We start from the raw sequence: 24,539 nt of genomic DNA, 5'->3' as shown, positions 1-24,539 counted from the left end.
TGCCGATACGGAACCACTTCCATGTTCACACTTGATCCCCCCCACCCCCCACCCCCCCACAGAAGATAAGAGCGACTATCAATCCTTGAGGCGGGCAGCAGCGCCAGCGAGAGGAGAATAGTGTATTGTGCGCCTTGTAATTGCTGAGGTGGAGAGAGAGAGAGAGAGAGAAAAAAAAAAAAAAAAACAGGCCTGGGGGGCTGGCTGCACACGGCCGACCACGCTGCTGAACGCTGTCAGTGGGATTAGAGCTCCAGCGCCAAATAAGGGGCATTTAATGAGATGCCACCTCGGGGAGCGTCTTCCCAGCTTCAGGAGCGAACGGGATCTGTGGGCCCTGGGTAGTGTCTGGCAGGCTCCCGCCCGAAATTAATGAAAGGTTTGCGTCACTGAGGTGGAATCATTAGGAACGCGCAGCGTTGATGATGGAGGTTGTTCCTCATTGAGAAGTTGTGTTACGTAACAAATTAGTAATGAATGTCCGACTGGGTTCAGGAAGAAACAGGTTTTTTTTATTCAGGTTTAAAGTGGATATCATTAACTGGGTAATGGTGGGGGGGGGGCGTTCCCCCTGCTGGTGGAACCCTAAAGACAGACGCTTTTACAGTAAATAATGAAGCTTCTCTCAAACAGTTTCCTCTAATTTCCCTGAGGTAGAAACTAAAACTAATCCCGCTACTCAGCTTAGAAACATCACAGAAAGGACAGCGGACACAGGTGTGTGTGTGGGACAGGTGTGTGTGTGAGACAGGTGTGTGTGTGAGACAGCGGCGCTGATCTGGTTCTTCATATATCTCCGCAGCAGCTTGAAATCAGCCTCCTGCCGGAGGTGGAGGCCCAGGACCAGGGGAAGATCTGTGTGGTCATAGACCTGGACGAGACCCTGGTGCACAGCTCCTTCAAGGTGCTTGTTACGTGTGTTGTGTGTTACTGTGTGTGTCGTGTGTTACTGTGTGTGTTACTGTAACCGTGCGGAGTCCTGTTCTGTTACGTAACGCCATGTGAACGTCCACGGTGCGCCTCATGTCAACCGTCTCCTGTGTTCCTCCTCCAGCCCATTAGCAATGCAGACTTCATCGTGCCTGTGGAGATAGAGGGGACCACACACCAGGTACGACTGTGTGTGTGTGTGTGTGTGTGTGTGTGTGTGTGTGTGTGTGTGTGTGTGTGTGTGTGTGTGTGTTAATGTGTTAGCAGCGGTTGCTGAGCTGAAGAGGGATGGGTCTCGCTGCTGATCCACCCGGTTGGGCTGTGGCGGGCCCACAGAGCCCCCTGCTGACCAGATGTTGAACAGGAAATGGAATCCAGCAGCAGGAAGTCTTCTCTACACACTTCAAATAAAAAAATTTTTTTTTAAATGTCACCAAGACGCGCTTTAGTGCGAATCACCGCCGCTGCAAAGACGATGAACGCACGCCGGACCGTTTGCTCGTCTCGAGCATTCTCGCTGTTGGACATGTGGGGATGTCATTAACTATGAGAAATGTGATTCCTGGGACCCCCCCTCGGTGGGCCTCTGCCTGGTTCAAGTAATCCAGGATAGGCTGGTTAACGCTGGCACGGCCTATTCTTGATTACTTGTTTCAGGAACTGGCCGTTAGCAGCCGACAGACAGAAATAGTAAGTGGACGGCGTGAACGCGAGGACGCTTCTGAACCCGCCGGCCTTCCTGACGCCCTTTTCTGTTTTCCAGGTCTACGTGCTGAAGCGGCCGTACGTGGACGAGTTCCTGCAGAGGATGGGGGAGTTGTTTGAATGCGTGCTGTTCACCGCCAGCCTCTCAAAGGTACTCCACGTTCCTGAAATAGACGATCGCATCTAGCAAGTTCTCTTAGTCTACCGTCCCCCTCCCTTCCCTGCCTCGAGCCCGTAGTTTGTTTCCTTTGTGGCACCGGCCGTGCAAAAGGTCGCACGAATCACGCACGAATTACGTCAATGATTGGAGGCGTCTACCTGATTAGATAGATAAATATTAACATGTCGGCAAACCTGAGTGTAACGCTGACTCTCTAAACCGGCTGACAGCTCTAAGGTTAGCCTGCTAGCATGTGGAACAAATAAATAATAAACATCCTAAAATTTCACCTTTGGTTGTTAAGTATTACGGTATTTTCTGCACTATGAGGCGCACTGGATTATAAGGCGCACTGGATTATAAGGCGCACTGTAGGCTTTTGAGAAAATTCAAGGCTTTTAGGTGCGCCTTACAGTGTGGAAAATACTGTAATAGTAATTTATTGATCGGTGGTCAATATCAGACGAGCTGATGCTGCTTCTGTGTTCGGAGTAAATATTAGTCCTCCCTCACTAACTCCTCCTCCCCTCCCCAAACCTCCACCAGTATGCAGACCCCGTGACCGACCTGCTGGATCAATGTGGCGTGTTCCGGACCCGGTTGTTCCGGGAGTCGTGCGTATTCCATCAGGGCTGCTACGTCAAAGATCTGAGCCTCCTGGGCCGAGACCTCCACAAAACCCTCATCCTGGATAACTCCCCCGCCTCCTACATCTTCCACCCCAATAATGCTGTGAGTTTACCCCTCTCTGTTTCCATCTGTAGCTCCTCCTCCTGAGAACAGAACCCATGAGAATCAGTTTATTTTCCCAAAAAGTCGCAGACATATTAAAATGTTCAGTGTTACTTCTCAGTGGTCATCAGCCATGAGTCAGTGATTCTAAAAATGTTGTAAAATCCAACCTTTAATTTCAGAATCTTTGCTTTTATTCGCCGACTAAACAAATGTATCCCCTTCCAGATTATTTTCTGCTCATTCAGTCGTTATTCCTGTTCATCCTGATTCTTAGAACCTGTTAAGTCGTGTTCGTCTGACTCTAAACTCACTTCTGCCCTCAGACGCCGGGTGCAGTTTACTCGTGTTTATTTTTTAAAGTTTGTGAGCGGCCGGTTTGTTTTCGTCAGGTTCCCGTGGCGTCGTGGTTTGACGACGTGGACGATGCCGAGCTGCTCAACCTCCTGCCTGTGTTTGAAGAACTCAGTCAAGCTGATAATGTTTACACCCGGCTGGACCAGCTCCGCGGACACTGAGCTCCTGGTGGACCTGCTCCGCTCCCGTTGGAGCCTCCAGCTGCAAACGCCTTCGTCTGCGGCACGACCGCAAATCCAGGAAGGAGCTCACAGTCGTCAGATGCTGTTCTTCTCACTGCTGCACCAAACAAATCATCCCAGGGTTAAAGGAAGCCGTGGAACTCATCCCAAGTTTGTCACGACTGAAACTGTAGATCGCAATCTGAGGCTGACATCTTCAACGACCACTACACGACGAGCGAGGGAACGCCAGCCGACGCCGTCCCGTCACCATCGCTCCGGTTAGCAAGAATACTAAAGTGGTTGTTTTTGCCAAAGCAGAAGCCTGCCTGCCCTGACTTGACTCTTTTAAGACATTCATCGTGTTTTATTGTTGTGCCTTTTAAGGAACAAGAAGAAAAACAGCAGCTCCTTTTTTTTTTCTTTTTTTTTGTGGAAAGTTTCACCAGATTTTGTACATTTTTTAAAAAAATTCATTTTCTAGGTTGTTTTATAAGGAAATCTATTTTTAAACGTGGTTCCTCTATGCAACCCAGTCTGTACGTACAGAACCTCCTGAGTGGCCAGTCAATAATTGCATTCAGCAGAAACATTACTGTAGCTTTATTTTTCCTGTAAATGAGCAGCAAAACAAGAAACTATTTTTCTTATTTCTTCTGAAATCATTTGTAGAAACGTGGATTTATACAGAAGTCATTACTGATCATATTGATATAAGTTTATTAAGCACAGTGGTATCTTGTCTTTGATGGTCCATTAAAAGCAGACACACTGGAGTATGTTGGCACATAGGCTGACCGGATATGCCATACTTTTCAGTCATGATTCAATAATGGTTCATGCGTTGCTTTGTTTTTCTGTTGTTATATGACAAACAACTTGCACTTGGTTTATATTGACAGTGCTGAAAGTAAAAAAGCGTGCCTTTGACATTCAAACGGAGAATGGAGTTCTGCCTGAAGAGATTTTTTTAGGTCTGCGATCCGTCTCATGCTGAGCGTGAACGAAACTCTTGTCAGCAGCAGGCGGAAAGCCTCGTGGCTCGGGTACTTGCAGTGCAACACTTGAAATTATCCCATTTGATTTTTTTTTTTTTCTGAACATGTGTGAGCGTTTGTTCTGTATTTATTGGCGGAACCTGTTTTGTCAAGTACTTCTTAATGCTTAACATTGTGTCTTTTGATCCGTTTGCCTTCTCTGAGGCTGGCCTTGTTGTGTTTGACTCTTTTTTTTTCTGTGCCTGAACTACAAACATGTTGCTGTCATTGATAATCCAAAAACCTAAGCCGTGAAACGAACCAGAACATGAAAATTCAAGATTAAATCAAACAATTTGCTCGTTTTTTTTCCTTTTTAAATTCAGTACAAGTTCTATTTTGTAGGGTTTTTTTCCTGGGGAATATGGTTTTTCTATGATGTTTAATGTCTAATGCAATTATTGCCTGCATGATAACTAGGAAAATATGACAATGAAATTGTTTCAGTTGTGATGACCAAAAGTATTTGTTTAGATGGTCTCATTTTGTCTTTGTGTATCTGAAAAAAAAAAAAAAATCAAAAACTTCATTTTGTCTACCTGATTTGACCAAAACGCTAAAAAGACAAGGTGCTACCAATTTTTATTGTAAAATAAAAGTTGGTTATATTCGACCGAGTTGTTGTGTTTTTCTGCCCCATCTCCTTAAGAAACTTTTATTTAAAACAGGAAATCTTTTTGCTGGAGAATAAACTTTTTACCTGCACAAACCACATGTACATATCCAAACTTTTTGTACACTAAATATATTATACACTTTTTAAAAAATATTTTAGATTTAAAAAAAGAAAAATTTGTAAGAAGCCAATGCTCAATATTTTTCATCTTGTTAAGGCAAAGTTTATTTTTAAGTATTTGAGCTCATTATAACAAGATTATTATGAATAATTGGTTTCACTTAAAAAAAAAGTGAACGCCTAATTATTTTTAATAAGTTTAATATAAATAAACTTTCGTGTGAAGTGAATTATCTCGTCGAACATCCGGTGTCCGATCTGAACGGGTTACATGCGGTTGCGTCACCGTTTATATCAGGCTTTACAGCCTGTTAGTCTCATTTTTAAACAAGTTTAACTCAATGGACAGACAAGAGTCGATTCTTATTTTTGGTTAATAAGTTTAACAACCAAACTTCTGACTTAGGTAATAAAACTGTGAATAAACGAGCGATCGTTCTTTAACCCGCTGATAATGGTGAAGATAAGCAAGTCGGCCATTTTAGAGCGTTCCGGGGACATAATTCTGTGACACCAGGAAGTGCCGCCTAACACAATAACTCTATGGCAATGGCGCTCTAATAAAATAATTAAATAGTTTTAAAGCAAAAACCGATTAAAATAAAACAGATTTATTCATGATTTTCAAATATCGACTCGGATAATCACTAAATATTCGATTTTGTTTTCCGGGATGGGGGACTACAAATCTATGGGCGGTGCCGTGGTGACGTCATGTGAGCTGACTGACACGTACTGTTTTGTTAAAGAAGGAAATCAGGAAGAAGAAAGACACTCGAACCGAACAGCGAGGCGAAAGGTAGAGGTAAGTAATTTATGTCAGAACATTGCGTGTGTGAGTCCAGGTTTATATGCTTTAACGGTCGCAGAGTTAGCTACTGATAAACGAACGAGGCGTCGAATTGTGTTGACATGCCAGCTAACGCGAGCTAGCCAGCCTGCCAGGTTTATGAACGCATAACGTTACTGGTTAGCGACATTAGCTATTAATATGATCACATGGGTCAAACACGGTTTTAGCTCCATATCCGTTGCGCAGCGCCCCCGGTTCTTCTTCAAATAGCGCATTTCTGTAAGAATCAAAGGATCGGGGCTTTTATTTGTGTTAATCGTAACGTTAATGGTGTGTTACGAGGAGGCGTGTTAGCTTGCTTACCGATAGCTTGTTTGCTACTTATGTCACCCGTTGCTCCAGGTTTAGCATTAACCTGTTGTTACATTCACGGTTTTTAAGGTTAAATGAACTACTGTGTGTGTGTGTGTGTGTGTGTGTGTGTGTGTGTGTGTGTGTGTGTGTGTGTGTGTCACGAGTGTTGTAACGTTATTTCTTAAGTCTATTCAGGTCAGGTAAAAATAGCAATGCGTTATTAGTAATAAAGCTGGTGTTAACCTACGAGACAGAGTTCTGGAAGAAATGTCACAGACCATAACATGGTGTGTAATGTGAAGTATTTGATCGCTTCCCACTACTGGTGATCAGATCAGGCCTGTGTCATAGGCCACCGTTATTAAAACTTCTTTAGTCCCCGAAGGGAAATAATTTTTCCACGCTAGTGTTACTATATTTTTGTTAATCACATACATGTTATATATACTTACAGGCCCGTGACATATGCACACACACACGATCATGGGGTGTGTATACACACAGCTCCTTAATGGTGCACCTGAGTGAGAAGTGTATAAAGGGGATGGTGCCTTGCTCAAGGGCATCTTGGCAGTGTGCGGGAGGTGAACTGGCACCTCTCCACTGCCAGTGAACATTTCGAAATTTTTTGCCCTACATGGTTCTTGAACTGGCTACCTTCCGATCTCCAGCCACCCACCCCGCCCCCTTCGAACTAGTTTGAGCTTTGAGCTTTGAACTACTTTGATTCTGGTTCTTTAAAAGTGGTTTTTCAGTATAAATGTGTGTTTCTCTTCAGACTTTATCCATTCAGCCCCTCTTCGGATCTCAGTCCCGGTTCCATCATGAACGTGTTCGACCGCAACATCAACATTGATGCCCTGTTCAAATTCTCCCAGATGTACGTAAGCCCACCAGCTCCGGTTCTGACCTTTATCCACCTAGAATCAAGCTTCTGTTGTCTGGCCCTGCTTACTGGAATCTTCCTTCCAGATCTCATTCCACCCAGCTGCACCTGAAGAATGTGTACTCCAGCCTGGCGGTTTGCATGTTTGTGGCGGCTGCCGGCTCCTACGTCCACGTCGTCACACGCTTGCTACAGGTAAGGCCTCCCATACAGCAGCGTCTACCTGTCCAGGTGGGGCTGTGACAAATCCAACCTGATGCTCTTTTGTTTATAGTTGAACCACACAGACTGGACTCAGTCAGTTGTTGGTTAAATAATAGTCATGTTGGTATTTGCCACAGCCCCCACCTCCTGAAGTTAAGTGTATTTGCGTTTTGACTTCAGTTGAGGTAATTTTTTTCTACTTCAGCCAAATACAAAGTGAAAAGTTAAAAATTGTGTTGATTGAAAAATTGAAGGTTCATGCAGGGTTTTTCAATAAGGAGGAGGAGCACTTAATACTGCGGTCACAAATTGACATCATCTTCTTTCTGGCACTCTGTCCTCAGGGTGGCTTGCTGTCGGCCCTCGGCTCCCTGGGAATGATGTTCTGGCTCGCCATGACACCACACAACTCTGAAACCGAGAAGAAGAGGCTGATGATCCTCGCTGGGTTTGCCTTCCTCACGGGTACGGCGAGGACTTCAGGAATCAAATTTTTCTTAGCATTTGCACATTTTCTTCCTACCTGAGCCTAAAAGCATCATCTTCCTCCTTCCCTCCCCAGGTGTCGGCCTTGGCCCCACTCTGGACTTTGTCATCGCAGTTAATCCCAGGTATGTGAAAGATTACTTTGTGATAAATTGTGTTCAGCTCCCAGCCAGCTGGAGGAAAGTGACGTGACCGTGTAGATTGAAGAGAGCGTTGTGCAATGATTGTTAGCCGTCGTGGATTTTTCCTGAAAGCTTGAAGCTTATTTTTTCCCCTTCCTCTTCAGTATCATCGTGACGGCTTTCATGGGAACCTCTGTCATCTTCATCTGCTTCACCCTCAGCGCTCTGTATGCCAAACGCAGGAGCTACCTGTTCCTGGGAGGTAACGGCAGCCTCACAGCGGCAACATTAATCATTTATTACACAATGCAGAATGAGCAAAGTAAAACAAAGGTCGCCGTAGTCACGAAATCTAAGTTACATCGGTTTTTTCATTTTATCCCAACATGAGAAGAAAAATTAGCCGGCTCATCTGTAGACTCACATGAAGGCTGTGGATAAACCAATAATGACCCTTGGTGTTTCCTGACAGGTACCCTGATGTCCGGCCTCTCCCTCCTCTTGCTGATGTCCCTGATGAACATTTTCTTTGGCTCTGTGATGCTGTTTAAGGTACCAGTGCCACGACCGCCTGCACTTTCACTTACTGTATAATGTGTGAATTCTATTTCCAACCAATCACCGGCGCTTCTCCTCCAACAGGCACACATGTACCTCGGGCTGCTGATCATGTGCGGCTTCGTCCTGTTTGACACTCAGCTCATCATCGAGAAAGCCGAGAATGGAGACAAGGACTACGTCTGGTGAGGATGCTGCCGTCCAACACACACACACACACACACCGTTAGAGCGAGATGAAAAACCAATCATTCACTCCCATCTTCCTTTTTTCAAGGCACTGCGTGGACTTGTTCCTTGACTTCATCACCATCTTCAGGAAGCTGATGGTCATCCTCGCCATGAACGATAAGGTACTGAGTGAATCCTAAGGGTCAGAACCACAGTTGTGTGCTGTCCTGCCGCTGGGGGTGAAAAGAAAACATTTGGGTTTTTGTTGTGAATCATTTCTACACGAAATGTTCTCAAAGAAAAAAACATTTGCTTACTTGCATACTAGTTCTGGTTTTTCCAGTTTGCTTGCATTTTCCTGTCTTTTAACTTGTGCTGCCAACCAAAGCGAAAACAAAACCCATTCTGTTAAAGATACAGAAAGTTTTGCTTTTGGTTTGGGGATTTTCTCCTGCAGCGCTGGAAGGTGAGGGGAAATCAGTCCATGACATATGAAACATTGTGAAAACAAAAGTGAAGCAGAAGAGTTACTCCACTGCAAAAAACAAAACAAAATCTGAAAGTGTTAAAGGGGACAAACACTAATAAAAAATGTGCTAATTCCGATTATTTTTGTGTTTTACAGGACAAGAAGAAAGAAAAGAAGTAAAAACAGGTTGAGTGTCAAGAAATTTAAAAACAGTCTGTCAAGAAAAGGCACAAATCGCAACGCACCTGGTGCTTTTCACTTTCTGTCTTCATTTATTGAATTAACTCCTCTGTGGTCTTATATTCTCGGAAATTTCTTTTGATTTCTTTTTTTGAACTTACAACAGGAGTTGAATGTAAGTTTGGTAAATTAGTTCCATCCTGGTTGAAGTCTACTGACGCTGCAGTGAACATGACTGGCCTGTAGAGGGGAGTGTTGCCCCGCCTGGACCCCCCACCAGTTTAGCAGAGGCTTTATTTACTGTTATTTAGTGCCATAAATGAACCACGTGGTAGGCTCCTTGTTGATGGCTCATGCAAGCTTCTGTTCTCAGAATGATCGTTTGAAGTTACGTAATTTCAGTCTTTGATTTACTTATTTATAGTTTTCCTCAGTTCTTTGTAGTGGAGTGTCACAAGATTTGATTTTGGCAGCGGATCCCCCCCTCCCCTTTGAAAATTTACCCTTGTTGATTGTTTTGTTTTGTGATTGAACATTTTTAGAAAGAATGTGGACGTGTGATAGTGAGACAAACCAATCTTGAACATCTGCTTTGATTTCAACCAACTTACAGGTTTTATCCATGTTGTCATATTTAATAGCAGAAAGACTTTTTCAGATGTCACCCTGTGTAAATTTAAATCTGGTTGTCATGGATTACAATTAAAAACTTGTCCTGAGGTTCCCATCTAATGTAAGAACTTTTGTTCTGTATGAAAAGTGTATAAAACTAATGATTAAAACATTCATATTTTGCTGTTGTGTTACTTATGGATAAAATACCTATTTGGTGGGGACCCCCTCCCTTAGAACTCCAACGGATGCCCCCCCCCCTCCCCCTAAATCCACTGCTCTAAATATCTGTCTAGAAATTAGTTTGCCAAATGACATGAAGTTAACCTTACAATATTTTGCAAGTGTAAACTGTGAAGAATTTATTTTATTGATGTAAAATTGAAACTGATGATTTGATACATTTGCTCAAATAAATGTTGAACGTATTGAATCAAAACAATGTCGCCTGTCGTCACTGATTTTAACCCATTCTTAGCCACTGTTAGCATAGCACACCAGGCTTTCTGGCTGGGATGATGCCTTTTGGAAAAAGAAAGATGCTGTGAAGTTTCTGAATCCACAAACCGTTTGTGGGAATGAAGTTCAAAAAGATAAAGATGCAACCAGCGACTAGGAATCAAGTTGGGAGCGGCGCCGGGTCTTACCTCCTGTGGACCAGATGAGCCTCCGGTCCACTCTGGATCATTCTTGGCTGCTGCAAGACAACAGGCTGTCGTACATAGAATCACTGAGACTCCGGAGTCTCCAGGACCTGAGGGAGGCTGGGGGAGATGACGTCCTCCATGCTCCCTGAGCAGCTCCAGCCCGGCCTCCCGGCTCATCTCTGGGATGCTGGGGGTGCGGGTCTTACCCCTGCGGCTCACCCGGGACGGGCAGGCTGCCTGGGTCGACCACCTGGCCACCCCCCGGTCCCCAGCCCAGGACTTGGTGGCCTGAACTACTGCCGCCTCTTTGAACTAGTTTGAAACCTCAAGCTTTGAGCTTTGAACTACTTTGATTCTGGTTCTTTAAAAGTGGTTTTTCAGTATAAAGATGTGTTTCTCTTCAAACTTTATCCATATAGCCCCTCTTCTGAACTCTGTCCCGGTTCAATCATGGACTTGTTTGACCGCAACATCAACATTGATGCCCTGTTCAAATTCTCCCAGATGTACGTAAGCCCGCCAGCTCCGGTTCTGACCTTTATCCACCTAGAATCAAGCTTCTGTTGTCTGGTCCTGCTCACTGGAATCTTCCTTCCAGATCTCATTCCACCCAGCTGCACCTGAAGAATGTGTACTCCAGCCTGGCGATTTGCATGTTTCTCGCGGCTGCTGGCTCCTTCGTCCATGTCGTCACACACTTGCTACAGGTAACGCCTCCCATACGGCAGCGTCTACCTGTCCAGGTGGGGCTGCAATCCAATGACAAATCCAACCTGATGCTCTCCTTTTGTGGTTTTGAAAACTGATCACTTGCAGAATTTTTAAATACGCAGGTTGTCAATCCTTGAACCACACAGTTTGGACACTCAGTCAGTTGATAGTTAAATAATAGTCAAGGTGGTGTTTACCACAGCCCCACATCCTGAAGTTAAGTGTATTTGCGTTTGACTTCAGTTGAGGTCATTTATTTTTTCTTCTTCAGCCAAATCTTCTTCTCCTTTGGGCTTTTCCCTTCAGGGGTCGCCACGGCCAATCAGTTGCCTCCATCTAATCCTGTCTTCTGCATCCTCTTCTCTCACTCCAACTACCTTCATGTCCTCTTTCACTAAATCCATAAACCTCCTCTTTGGTCTTCCTCTAGGCCTCCTGCCTGGCAGTTCAAAACTCAGCATCCTTCTACCAATATATTCACTATCTCTCCTCTGGACATGTCCAAACCATCTCAGTCTGGCCTCTCTGACTTTATCTCCAAAACCTCTAACATGTGCTGTCCCTCTGATGTACTCATTCCTGATCCTATCCTTCCTGGTCACTCCCAGATTCCTGTCTAACCTGGTCTGTCAGCCTGTCCATCACCATAGCGAACAAGAAGGGGCTCAGAGCTGATCCCTGATGCAGTCCCACCTCCACCTTGAACTCCTCTGTCACACCTACAGCACACCTCACCATTGTCTTACAGTCCTCATACATGTCCTGCACCATTCTAACATACTTCTCTACCACGCCAGACTTCCTCATATAATACCACAGTTCCTCTCTGGGAACCCTGTCATAAGCTTTCTCCAGATCTACAAAAACACAATGCAGCTCCCTCTGGCCTTCTCTGTACTTCTCTATCAACATCCTCAAAGCAAATACTGCATCTGTAGTACTCTTTTTTGGCATGAAACCATACTGCTGCTCACAAATGCTCACTTCTGCCCTTAGTCTAGTTTCAACTACTCTTTCCCATAACTTCATTGTATGGCTCATGTGCAAAGTGGGCACACCTCTGCACATCTCCTTTGTTCTTAAAAATGGGCACCAGCACACTTTTCTCCATTCCTCAGGCATCTTCTCACTATCTTGTTAAACAACCCAGTCAGAAACTCTACTTCCGCCTCTCCTAGACTCTTCCATACCTCTACAGGTATATCATCAGGAACGATCCCATCCCTATCCTTAATCACCCTAACCTGCTGCAAGTCCTTCCCATCTCTTGTCTCTCTGTCTTGCCAACCTGTATAGATCAGTCTCTCCCTCCTTACTGTCCAACCTAGCATACAAGTCATCATAAGCCCCTTGTTTGGCCTTTGCAAAGTCAACCACCATCTGTCCTTCTGCGTTCCTCTCCTAGATACCAAACCTGCCCATCACCTCCTCATCACCTCTGTTTCCTGCACTAACGTCCATTGAAGTCTGCACCAATCACAACTCTCTCGCTTCTACGCTCTGCATCACTTCATCAAAGTCCAACCAGAATTTCTCCTCCAGCTCACATCCTACCTGTGGAGCATACCCATTAACAACGTTGAACATCACACTTTCGATTCCTAGCTTCAGACTCATCACTCTATCTGACACTCTTTTTACCTCCAGGACATTCCTAACAAACTCCTCCTTCAAGATAACTCCTACTCCATTTCTCTTCCTATCTACACCATGATAGAACAACTTGAACCCTGCTCCTAAACTTCTAGCCTTGCTACCTTTCCACCTGGTCTCCTAAACACACAGTATGTCTACCTGCCTTCTCTACATCATGTCAACCAACTCTACCTTTTCCTGTCATAGTTCCAACATTCAACGTTCCTACTCTCATTCCTATACTTTTGGCGTTCCACTTCTCTCTCTTCCTACGAACGCACTTTCCTCCTCTCCTTCTTTGACCAACAATAGTCCAATTTCCACCAGCACCCTGTAGGTGAACAGCACCGATGGCGGTCGTTGTTAACCCGGGCCTCCACCGTTCTGGTATGGAAGTCATAGATTTAATTTGCATGTTTGATTTGGCAAAAGTTTTACGTCGGATACCCTTCCTGACACAACACTCTGTATTTCTGTATTTATCCAGGTTTAGGAATGGCACAATAAGACACTGGCTTGTTTCCTCTTGCAGCTAAATTTTCTTCTTCAGCCAAATAGAAAGTGAAAATTGTGTTGATTCAAAAACTGAACAAAATTCTTTGATATCCTGCAGCCAACACTGGGTCACTGTTACTACAGGTTGTTACGGGTTCACATTTGTAAAAGATACTGAATGTAATGAATCACAAATCAACATCATCTCCTTTCTGGCACTCTTTCCTCAGGGCGGCTTGCTGTCGACCCTCTGCTCCCTGGGAATGATGTTCTGGCTCGCCATGACGCCACGCAGCTCTGAAACAGAGAAGAAGAGGCTGATGATTCTCTCTGGGTTTGCTTTCCTCACCGGTACGGCGAGGACTTCAGAAATTAAATTCTTACTGTGCATTTGAATGTTTTCTGCCTCTTTGAGCCCAAAAGCAGCATCTTCCTCCCTCCCCAGGTGCCAGCCTCGGCCCCATACTGGACATAGTCATGACGATTGATCCTAGGTATGTGAAAGATTACTCAGGGATAAATTTGTCTGTGTAGGTTCTCAGTTATGCAGGTCATGGGCATCCAAAGCTGTTTAAATCAATCCGCTGGACTCAAGTAAGTTTCTCGAAGGTGTTTCTCCTCTCATCCAAGAGGCTTCGTCAGTTCTCGTTCTGTTCAGGTCAACCACCACTAGAACTGAAGAAGCCTCTCTGATGAAAGGTGAAGCGTCTTCAAGAAATTTTCTTCACATTGATTTAAACAGCTATGGATCAGCGATAAATTGTGTTCAGCTTCCAGCCAGCTGAATGACTGACGTGTCCACGTAGATTGAAAAGAGCGTTGTGCAATGATTGTTAGCTGTCGTGAATTTTTCCTGAAAGCTTGAAGCTTTTTTTTCCCCCCTTCCTCTTCAGTATCATCACGACGGCTTTTCTGGGAACTTCTAGCATCTTCCTCTGCTTCACCTTCAGCGCTCTGTATGCCAAACGCAGGAGCTACCTGTTCCTGGGAGGTAACGGCAGCCTCAACTTTTTATGTCGTGCGGAATGAGCGAAGTGAAGCAAAGGTCCTCTTATTCGCGAAATCTAAGCGTTACATCAGTCTTTTCATTTTATCCCAAAATGAGAAGAAGAATTAACCGGCTCATCTGTAGACTCACCTGAAGGCTGTCGAACAACCAATAATGACCCTTGGTGTTTCCTGACAGGCACGCTGGCATCCGGCCTCAACCTCCACTCAACGATAATCCTGATGAACATTCTCTTTGGCTCAAAGATGCTGTTTTTGGTACCGGTGCCACACCCGTCTGCATGTTCATCTAGTTTTTAGTTTCTTTTCATACATGTTATTACAACAAACTTCACACCTTCATCACATTTGCAACATCAACAACATCAAAAAAAGGGTGGGAGGTGCTGACGGCTAGAAGCCATTAGGCTTGTGAGATTCCTGTCCTCGAGATTCAACATAGACCTCTCACATTACAATATGTTGTCAACCAATTCATGCATAAGATTTAACATTTAATTTATTTTGGCACGTTGTTGTTTCAAACCGTCCATTCAGTCGTATGCGTTTTCACACGTCTTCATCCAGCCAGTGTTCTGACAGTCTCTGTAAAATAGTGTTAACAATCTGAAATATTAACCAACATTCCCATCCCTTCTGCAACCTTACAATGTCAATTCTTAATATGCTTTTTTTAAAAAGGCAGATATGGTTACATAGTCTGACACCAGTAAAAGAAAAAAATGTTTTTATTGTAGTTTCTCCTCCACAGACACACTTGTATTTTATACAGCTGATCATGTGCGGCTGGGTTCTGTTTGACACTCAGCTCATCATCGAGAAAGCCGAGAATGGAGACAAGGACTATGTCTGGTGAGGATGCTGCGGTCCAACACACACACACACACACGCACACACACCACCACAGCGAGATGAACAACCAATCATTCACTCTTCTCTTTTCAAGGCATTGCGTCGAATTGTTCCTTGACTTCATCACCATCTTCAGGAAGCTCATCCTCATCCTGAGAGATAAGGTACTGAGTGAATCCTCAGGGTCAGAGCGGTGGTTGTGTGCTGTCCTGCTGCTGGGGGTAAAAAAGAAAATACGGGTTTTGCTGTGAATAATTTCTACAGAAAATATTGTAAAAGAAAAAAACATTCATATACTTACATACTTCTTCTGGTTTTTCCAGTTTGCTTGTATTTTCCTGTCTTTTAACTTGTGCTGCCAACCAAAGCCAAAACAAAACTATTTCTGTTAAAGATACAGAAAGTTTTGCTTTTGGGGGTTTTCTTTCGCAGCGTTGGGGGTTCCACTGCAAAAACAGAGAAAATCTGAAGGGATTAAAGCGGATTAACACTAATAACTAATATGCTAATTCCGATTCTTTTTTCTTTTTCAGAACAAGAAGAAAAAGTGAGGAGAAAATTAAAAAGAATCTGTAAAGAAAAGGCACAAATCGCAACGCACTTTGTGCTTTTCACTTTTGATTGATTCCTCTGCGGTCTTATATTCTTGGAAATTTCTATTGATTTCTTTTATTGAACTTATAACAGGAGTTTAATGTAAGTTTTCTCTAAATATCTGTCTAGAAAGTATTTTGCCAAATGACATGAAGTTAACCTTACAATAGCTTGCAAGTGTAAACTGAAGGAGTTATCGATGTAAAATTGAAACTGATGATTTGACACATTCGCTCAAATAAATCCTAAACGGAATCAAAACAGTGTCACCTGATGTCACTGATTTAACCCATTGTTAGCCACTGTTAGCAGAGCACACAAGGATTTCCCACTGGACCGATGCCTTTTGGAAAAAGAAAGATGCTGTGAAGTTTCTGAATCCACAAACCTTTTGTGGGAATGAAGTTCATTAAAATAACCGCTGCACACAGAGAAGAGTTAAATGAAAACATTTTAATTATAAAGTTGGAAAACGGCAGTAGGTACGTACGCCCTCTACTGGCTAAGAAACAAACAGCAACAGATGTTAATACAAGATATGAACAGAATCTAGGAGGCAAAGAAACTGCAATTTTCACAGATTACAAAAAAGATAATGTACATTTAAAATAAATAAATAATAGAAATACATATTCATTGAATAGTGTAGCCATTTCTCTTATCTATGTTATTATTGCTGGTATATATTACCTTTAAATGTAATATGATTTAAAACAAACAAACCCGACAACCTTCCTCGGCCGCAAAAACAATATCAAAATGATCAGTAAAGTCGTTTTGTACATTTAGAGTTGTGATGCATGAGTTCAGCAATAAAGAATCACGGACATGAACATTCATTGTTTTTTAGGGGCTCCATGATTTTGTTTTTTTTAAATACATTATGTGGTGATGTCATGAGCGGATTCCTCCATGAACAGAATAAAGATCCATCAACCAGGATGAGAAAAACAAAGGACACGTTGCTGAACAACTACCAGGAGTGACAAGTTTTGTGCTAATCATTAGCTTAGCCATGCGTTTATTAGTTCTGTATAGATGACGTAAAGACGTGTCCACAGTAAAGTCTGAAGAGCGAACAAACTATTGGGTGGCTTTTGGCTTCATGTTTATTAGAAATCCTGAGAAGTCTATCGATCCACCTTTCCAGTTGCAATGGAGAAACAGCTGAGGCGACGTCCTCATCACCGTTTCTTTCTTGGACATCAGCGGAGCGGTTTCTTTTCCTCAAAAGGTGGCGGCAGGTCAGCAGCAGCAGGGCAAACCAGCGACCAGGAGTGGAGTTGGGGGGCGGCGCCGGGTCTTATCTCCTGTGGACCAGATGAGCCTCCGGTCCCTTGTGGATCATCCTTGGCTGCCGCAGGACGACAGGCTGTCGTACAGAGAATCGCTGAGCGACTCCGGAGTCTCCAGGACCTGAGGGCGGCTGGGGGAGAGGGCTTCCTCCGGACGCTCCCTGAGCAGCTCCAGCCCGGCCTCCCGGCTCATCTCTGGGACGCTGGGGGTGCGGATCTTCCCCCTGCGGCTCATGCCCATCTGGGCCGGGACGGGCAGGCTGCCTGGGTCGACCACCCGGCTGGAGGAGGGACCGCCGGCCTTCGTGTTCTGGGAGGAAACACACGAGCTTCGTCTTACGTAACGCCTTCAGCTTAGAGCAGTCATCTGACCGATTAATAATTTGTAGAGGCAGAGTGTGGCGCTGTGTTTTTACATTATGCAAGATGTGAGTGCAAATTTAAAAATGTATTGGCAAGTACTTTCAGCCTGTCAGTGGCCCACATAGAGTCCCTGTCTGTAGCCTCGCATAAGGAGACACGACAAATACGATCTTGCCACACGAAGGTTCATAAATCAGACTTCTACTTCAGATTTAAAGTACATCATGACACCCCCCCCCTCCCCGCAGATCTGAGCTTAAAAGTCTCACAACGCTTTTGACTCCCTTAGATTTTACTGAAGATGAAGATGTCTCTACCCCTCTGAATGGCGATCCAAAGGACACCGCCTCCTCCTCTTCCTCCTCCACCGCCAGGTAAACCTCTGCTGGGCCTGCAGGAGCTTTCAGGTTGGGGAACGTCCAGGTCTTGGAGCGCGGGGAAAACATGTTGGCGCCATGAGCCTCTTTGTCTGCAGGTGGGTTAAGAAGATGAGAGGTTTATGTCAGCAGTGAAGCATCCTGGAACAAAGCATTGTGGGTAGAACCTGCTTAAAAGCATGTCTGTTTGATCTGATGATTCGACTCGCTGAACGTTTCTGATCATTTCTACTGGATCAAATGAACGGGTCAGTGGGGGGGGGTCACCTTCGTGGATGACGCCGGCGGAGCTCCTCCCCTCTAACACGGAGCCGAACTGAATGGAGGGAATCAGCTGCTTGTGAGGAGCGTAGTTCTCCTCCTGGGACGTCAGCTCCCTCTCCAGGGTGCGGGCCCGGCGACCGGCCCTCCCCGGGGAGCTCGAGTGGTGCTCCATCCCTGTTCTGGTCTTGGACAGGCCGCGTCCTGCTACGCCGCCGCTGCAGTCGGGCAGGGGGAACGTACCGATGCCGCTGTCCAGGGTGTAGGTGGAGGCGCCGGAGCCTGAGGAGGAGGAGGAGGAGGAGGAAGAGGATGGAGGTCACTGCAGTTCAACTAAAACCGTTTGTCAGAGGAAAGATTAAGGTTGTTTAGTGTAAACTACCCCGCCCCCTTGACTGAAATTACCATGGAAACTAATAACAAATAACATCAAAAGTGAAACAAACTCCAAAGAGATTAACAATTGATCTTTTGCTGCCACCTCTGAATGGTTCTTCCACGGGGGCGTGTCCTCGTTCGTTTCGCTCTGATATGCTAATAAAGGTTCGGCTCGTCCGTGTCGTTCAGGTTTCACCTTTAAGTGAACTTGGAATACGAACGTCAATCGTCTACCCGAGTAAACGTCTTTCCTCTCACCTGCGAAGTGTTGGGAGTGAACCGAATCCGCCAGGTTTTCATCTGATGTGATTTTCCCGATTCTGTCAGATCCCTGCAGGAGAAAACAACAAAGCGGTAGAAGGAGGAGTGAACCCGCCTCCGGTCGGCGATTCGCATCAGTATGTAGGAAACGAACGAATTAGACGCCGAGTTCAGGCTCCAAAGATGAAACATCAAGAACAAATTCTAGTCGTGATCCGCTGAGTCCTGACAGAACTGAACCTGAAGCTCTCGGTCTAATCAGGGGGGAGGAACCGACCTTCTCCATGTCGTCTCTGCTGCTGGCGTGACTGATGATGTCGCTCTGCTGACTGAACACTGGTCTGGACGTCTTACAGTCGAAGGACAGCCGGCGCTGGGGCACGCTGATCATGTCCTTCCCATCCACCCTGCATTTAACACAGTTTAAGTTTCCTGCTGGCATCGTCCGTCAGTGCATCGTTCATGGCTTAACAGGTTAGCTTAGCAACAGGACTGGAAACAGCTGGATGAACAGCCTGAAGCTAACAAAGGTTCATACAGCAGCACGCGTATGTGGTTAATGGAACCAGTTTAGGGCAGGAAGGCTTCACTTCAGCCTGGATCTAATAATATTTCTGGGAAGAACCCGAATGGAAGGTCGGATCAGGACTGATCTACACCTTTACTGTCATGACTGCTTAAGGTCGTGACCTCACCTGTTCAGCAGCTGCTGCATGAAGTTATCAGAGCGAGCTCCTCGGTACATCACGGCCAGCTGTCCCTGAGCTTGATCCATCACCACCTCGCAGGAGTGACCCCTGCCCGACCTCTCCACGTAGGCCCTCTCCTCCTCCAGGGCCCTCCTCAGCCCCTCCGCCTTCTCCATCAGGGTGGAGATGTTCAGACCTTCCACGCCTTCTTTACACCTGGTGGCCATTTTCACGGAGTCCCTCCCCACGGAGGGGATGTTGATCTTCCACTCCTTCTTCTCGTCCTTGGCCTTGGCGGCGTCCGCCTTGCGGCTCAGCGCCGGCAGCTTGCTCTTCTTCAGGCCGAACCAGCTGGCGATGCCGTTGGACGCTTTCTGCTTCACCTCGCTGCTCTGCCCCCCCCGGTCCTGTTCCTGCAGCTTCAGCATGTTCTCCTCGATGCCCTTCATCACCTTCTGCTCGATGGCGGACTGCGGGCTGGGGGCCGGCTGCGTCGGCTTCTCCCCCTCGGATGTCGGGGGTCTGGGCGGAGGGGGGGGCAGGCTGTCTCCGTACATGGGGTTCTTCTTCCCCTTCCCGCTGATCTTGGTTCGTTCCTCCGACTTTGACGAGTACCGTGGGGTCTCTGGAGGTTTGGCCCCCCTGTGGACGGACGGGCCCTGGCACGGTTTGGACGGTGACTTTGGGGGTATTTTATTGGGGCTGTTGCTACTGTGGGGGCTAACGCCTGGCTTAAGGTTGTAGGCCAGGTTCAGGGAGCCGGGACACTTGATGTTGTTGCGTAGAACCTGGGGGGCATCGGTGTTGGGGGAGGGCAGACCTATCTTACTCCTGGGTCCTTCTGTTCTGGTCACACACAGTTCTGGTTTGGCCCCGGCTGGACCAGCAGGCTGAGAGGAACCCAGGTATTTCAGGCCGGTGCCACCCCCCCCTCTGGGTTTCCCGTCCAGAGAGTCGGTGTACTTTGAATGTCTCTGCTCCTCTTTGTGGAGCTCCACAGGTCTCTCTGCCGTCTTACTCCTCTCTTCACAGCAGGAGGCGTCGCCCCCCGCGTCCCCAGGCCTGAGACCCACCTGTAAATCCTCAGAGCTCCTTAATTTGCCCAACGCAGCCAGCCTGTCTTTGAAGGCGTGGTGACTGGAATCGGCCTGGGGTCTCGCCGCCCCGGCGCCGGGCCTCTTGGGGATGGATGACGAGTCGCTCCTCCTGACTGGAGGCGGCGGCGGCGGCGGCTGAGCAACCTCAGCGCTCTGCATGGGCGCGTCCCTGACGTCCGTCTCCTCTTTCTCCCTGATGCTGGGCGGAGCTTTAAGGGCAGAACTGGGCAGGCTGTGATGGTTGACCCACACCGGGCTGTCTGAATCCTCCTCGTCGTCCGATGTGGACTCCGACGTGGACGAGGACGACTGCTTCCGTTGAGGCGGCGGGTTGAGGACGCTCTCTGGTAGCGATTTCACCAGCTTCCTCTCACCGCCGTTGGACTTTGTTTGGGATGGACGAGCGGTTCTTTTCTCCAGGTTCTGGGTCGGCTCCTCCTCTCTCGACCCGGCTGACATGTTACAGACGTTTTCATAATGGGGGACCCTCTGAGACCCCCGAGGTGAGGAGGAAGGAGCGCCCACCTTCGATCCGGCGCCGGCTTTTGGTGCAGAGAGGCTGCTGTAGGTTATTTCCTTCGCCGGCTGTGAGCAGACATCTTCCGCCTGCGGGGGCGAGGTCGGGGCGGAGTGCGTGGCGGGGTAGGATTCCGACCTTGAAGGCGGCGGCGGCGGCTGCCTGCACCTCTCCGTGGTGGTGGCTCTACGCGTGGGGACGGGCGAGTGGTACACCTCGTAGTTGTTGGTGCGGCAGGGGATCCTGGAGCTGCGGGTGAGTTGGGGGCTCAGGCGGATGGCGGAGGCGGAAGCCTGAGACTTCTCGCCGATGGAGGGGATCTTCAAGAACTTGAGCAGTTTGGACGGGGAGTTGATGGCGGCGGCTTTGACATCGCTGAGGCAGGAGGGGCTGGGGCTGACGGAGGCGCCGGCTCTCACGGACGAAGCCTCCTGATCGGCGTCGTCTTTCTCGACGATTGACGCGTCATCGGAAGGGGGCGCCGAGCTGCTGTGGACGTCGTCGCTCGTTTCCGCGTCACAGTGGGAGATCTGCGTGCTCTCCTTCACGGAGGCGGGCAGGTGGGTGGCGGGACAGAAACCGGTGAGTTCTTCGGACTTGGAAGCGTTCGGACACGTCTCGGAGCGATCCTGTTCTGGTATCGCTCCTATCGTCTCCCGGCTCTGATCAGCTGGTTCTGAGGAGTGGGCGGCGCCACCTCCTGGCTGCTGGTGGGCCTCGTTCTTGCTGTACTGTTTACACGGAGGAGCGGACTCCGCCCCTTTGCTCTTGCTGTGACATTCGCTCGCGGCCGCGGCGTTGGCTTTCGAGGGGCTGCAGACTTGGTTGCACGTCTTGGGGGGACTGTCAGGGCTCCTCTTGCAGTGCAAACAGCAGGCGTTCCCCCCCTCGCACTTCACCGCCCCGTCGCCGTTGACGTGCTGGTGGGCGTCGGCGTCAGAGCGGGAGCAGTGACAGTGCGTGTGGTGGGATTTGCACTGGAGCGGGTGGGGGTCCGCGGTGGCCAGGACGGCCTCGGTGGACATGAGCACCTGGCTGTAGTCGCAGAACGACAAGCTGGTGGTGGACGGGTGGAACTTCAGAGGGTCCGTCTCCTCCATCTTTCGAAGGACCTCCAGGATGTGTGCTTTCTTCTTGAAGAAGGGAGACAGCGCCTCCATGGAGGCGGCAGGACCGCGGGGGCCCGGGGAAGCGTGTTGTGTGCGGTAGCCATTTCCCTTTGGACAAAGACAGATCTTTATCAGCCAACAACTCGCCGTCTCAACCAGAGACAAACAATCCAGTTCATAAAGACCTTTAAATTGAGTGCGTTCAGGAAATGAGCGCAGTGCCCGTTAGCATCTGAGGTCTTTATAAAGCACAATAGATGAATAATGTCACAGCGAGTTATTCTGGTCGGGGGGGGGGGGGGGGGGGCTAGGATCGCACTGTTTGTGGGGAGTTTTGCTGTGTCGGCTCACCTTGGCTTGTGCTTCGGTCTGTGCAGGCTCCACCTGTTTGGCAGAATCATTGTGCAGCTGTGCATTGTAGTCTGGGAGTGGTCCCGCCTGGACCTGTAACAGGAGATTCATGAGGCAATTATGATGACACCGTATACACTACAGGCCATTGTACGCGCACAGACAACGAGGAGCTACAGCGTCCCGGCATCTGCTGGGACCAAATTGAGCAGGAGTGAAAAGACTGAGATCCATTACCGGCTTGAAAGAATGAGCCTCCATCTGGTCAGAGAATCAGAGCTGCGCTATGAGTGTAAATATTTCAGGACAGAGGAAACTCAAAGAGGAACCTCCTGACTTCTGATGTATTTGTCTTTGTACCGGAACCAAAAAAAAAAAAAGAAGAAAAAACCCCCATAAAAACAGACAAATGTCTTCTATTTTTTCCATTCTTTCTTTTTTTTTTTTCAAATTCTAGTGGCTGCACTACCCACAATGCAACCTGTTCACTGTCTGATTAGGAATTTGAGTGTGTTATGCTAGTGGTGACTCAAGTGACATCATGACTCCAGATCTAACACCTGCAATCTGTGATGTGTTAAAGTGGATGAGGTTATACTTTAATTAGTTCATGACACATTGGTATTTTTAAGTTGTATTTGTGCTGAGTCGGAACACGTCATTGGACGACGCGATCGGCTCACCTGGTAGTGAGCGGTGGGATGGTTCGGCAGCTTCTGCTGGAAGAGCTCACAGAGCGCTCTGTTCTGTCTCTCCAGGTCGAACACCAACATCTTCAGCTTGATGCACTCCTCTCTCAGATCCTATTGGACGACAAGCAGACCAGTAAGATAACAGGTGTTTTTGCAGAGGCTTGAGCCCACATAAGCCCTACCTACCCCAGAGGGGAAAACAACTCATCTTTGTCCATTGTGTTGAAATTGTAATTTCTTTTCGAATGCAAACATCAACAAAAGCTACTGCTGACAAAATAAACAGCCCTGGGGTAAGTTTGTAGAAACAACAAGGCCTTAAAGAAGATTCCCAATCAGAAGCTTTTGTGATGGCTGGTTCTCTGACACAGCCAATCATCAAACAGATGCAGCTTAGATTTACCTTTTGGTTTAGCAGCGCCTGGACCACGTGGTTGGCCACCTGTAACACAAGACGACGTTACATTCCAGGTTCCGACACGACGCTTCTTCTTAACCGATTCACATTTAACACACCAGGAACTCACCTCATCCAGGCAGCGTTCATACGCCTCCCTCTGACTCTCATTGGCCAGCATCAGAGCGGAGTTTTCTGCCTGTGAGGACAAAGTAAAAAAACAATGATGCTATTTGATGGTATTTGTCACCTTAAAAAAATTATATTATCTTGGATTTTAGCGTTTGTCCAGACTAGATGTGAGATATCACTGAGCTTTAGTGTCCTGTTTGCAGTTCTCATGCTAAGCTAAGCTTGTTTGTAATGTCGACTCACCTCCAGCTCTCTCAGTCGGTCTATGAGCTCACTGCTGTTGTCCTCCAGGTAAGACTCCACGTCTCCTTCCTCATCGGAACCAAAGTCCTCGTCACACATTCTCTGTTCTGTCTCATCAGACATTGTTCTCATCTGAAACAAAGAAAAACATATTGGTATGTATATGAAGCTGATCATAGCTCCTGAAAGCACAGCTCTTGCGCTTTACGGTGTTAATCCAAGAAAAACAGACTCTTAGCCTGGAGCAGAGTCTTCCTCTCAATCTGCAACAGCTTTCATCGATCACCCGGGACAGGCTTTATAAAGCCTGAGAGGTAACACCCAGGGCGAAGAGGCCCACGAGGCGCCTTGGAAAGCTCATGCTAACGATATGCTGGTCAGGTGGGACAGAGATTAAATATGAAAGAGTGAAGACAACAGAAAATGGGACTTCTTTTTTTTCTTACATCTGTCATTGAAATAGAGCCAGTCAATTGATTTATTATCTATAAATAAGTTGTATTATCATTCAATGTCCTTGCTTTTAGTCCAAATCCTAAAATTATCCAGTTTAAAATAACATAAAGCACAGAAAAGCAGCAAATCTTCACCTTTGAGGAAGGAAATAACCAACATTTGTCACATTTACATCACCAGTGCTGCTTAGAATTGAGCGTCTGATGCTTTCTGCTCCTGACTGTATCGGAGTCGTCCCACCGCAGCAGAGCCCACCCACCCAACAGCAGGGTACCAATTAACTGAGCTCTGCTCCACATCAGACATCATTCTCCTCTCCAGCACTG

At 47.0% G+C, this 24,539-nt stretch overlaps 4 protein-coding genes across 6 annotated transcripts in view; 3 read left to right on the top strand and 1 right to left on the bottom strand.

The window, feature by feature from the left end:
- Positions 1-1,582: 1,582 nt before the first annotated feature.
- Positions 1,583-4,695, top strand: LOC137602622 (carboxy-terminal domain RNA polymerase II polypeptide A small phosphatase 2-like). The gene is made up of 3 exons (XM_068325510.1): positions 1,583-1,786; positions 2,342-2,527; positions 2,920-4,695. The coding sequence occupies exons 1-3, from the start codon at positions 1,739-1,741 to the stop codon at positions 3,043-3,045; spliced, it is 360 nt and encodes a 119-aa protein (XP_068181611.1). The 5' UTR covers positions 1,583-1,738; the 3' UTR covers positions 3,046-4,695.
- A 781-nt stretch (positions 4,696-5,476) lies between these two features.
- Positions 5,477-9,063, top strand: tegt (testis enhanced gene transcript (BAX inhibitor 1)). The gene is made up of 10 exons (XM_068342828.1): positions 5,477-5,623; positions 6,742-6,845; positions 6,938-7,046; positions 7,400-7,520; positions 7,618-7,666; positions 7,828-7,925; positions 8,136-8,215; positions 8,306-8,406; positions 8,499-8,574; positions 9,018-9,063. Exons 1-10 carry the CDS (start codon positions 5,492-5,494, stop codon positions 9,039-9,041), a joined length of 894 nt encoding a protein of 297 aa, XP_068198929.1. The 5' UTR covers positions 5,477-5,491; the 3' UTR covers positions 9,042-9,063.
- A 1,679-nt stretch (positions 9,064-10,742) lies between these two features.
- LOC137611500 (probable Bax inhibitor 1) lies at positions 10,743-22,966 on the top strand. Its single transcript, XM_068339759.1, has 9 exons — positions 10,743-10,806; positions 10,899-11,007; positions 13,372-13,492; positions 13,587-13,635; positions 14,035-14,132; positions 14,328-14,407; positions 14,901-15,001; positions 15,096-15,158; positions 22,653-22,966. The coding sequence occupies exons 1-9, from the start codon at positions 10,751-10,753 to the stop codon at positions 22,690-22,692; spliced, it is 717 nt and encodes a 238-aa protein (XP_068195860.1). The 5' UTR covers positions 10,743-10,750; the 3' UTR covers positions 22,693-22,966.
- Positions 16,029-24,539, bottom strand: part of nckap5l (NCK-associated protein 5-like) — a 29,707-nt gene continuing 21,196 nt past the window's right edge. For all 3 annotated transcript variants that reach the window (XM_068339703.1, XM_068339696.1, XM_068339711.1), the window contains 11 exons: positions 23,758-23,889; positions 23,513-23,581; positions 23,389-23,427; positions 22,977-23,096; positions 22,294-22,386; positions 19,226-22,050; positions 18,808-18,937; positions 18,528-18,600; positions 17,898-18,173; positions 17,571-17,722; positions 16,029-17,200 (listed from right to left, as the gene is read on the bottom strand). In XM_068339703.1, coding sequence (XP_068195804.1) covers positions 16,940-17,200; positions 17,571-17,722; positions 17,898-18,173; positions 18,528-18,600; positions 18,808-18,937; positions 19,226-22,050; positions 22,294-22,386; positions 22,977-23,096; positions 23,389-23,427; positions 23,513-23,581; positions 23,758-23,889 — 4,170 coding nt within the window. In that variant the 3' untranslated portion in view covers positions 16,029-16,939. The remainder of the gene's footprint in view (positions 17,201-17,570; positions 17,723-17,897; positions 18,174-18,527; positions 18,601-18,807; positions 18,938-19,225; positions 22,051-22,293; positions 22,387-22,976; positions 23,097-23,388; positions 23,428-23,512; positions 23,582-23,757; positions 23,890-24,539) is intronic.

This window comes from Antennarius striatus, chromosome 2 (genome assembly GCF_040054535.1).
Source record: "Antennarius striatus isolate MH-2024 chromosome 2, ASM4005453v1, whole genome shotgun sequence".
Lineage (NCBI taxonomy): Eukaryota > Metazoa > Chordata > Actinopteri > Lophiiformes > Antennariidae > Antennarius > Antennarius striatus.
This window is presented reverse-complemented; position numbering and strand designations above follow the sequence as displayed.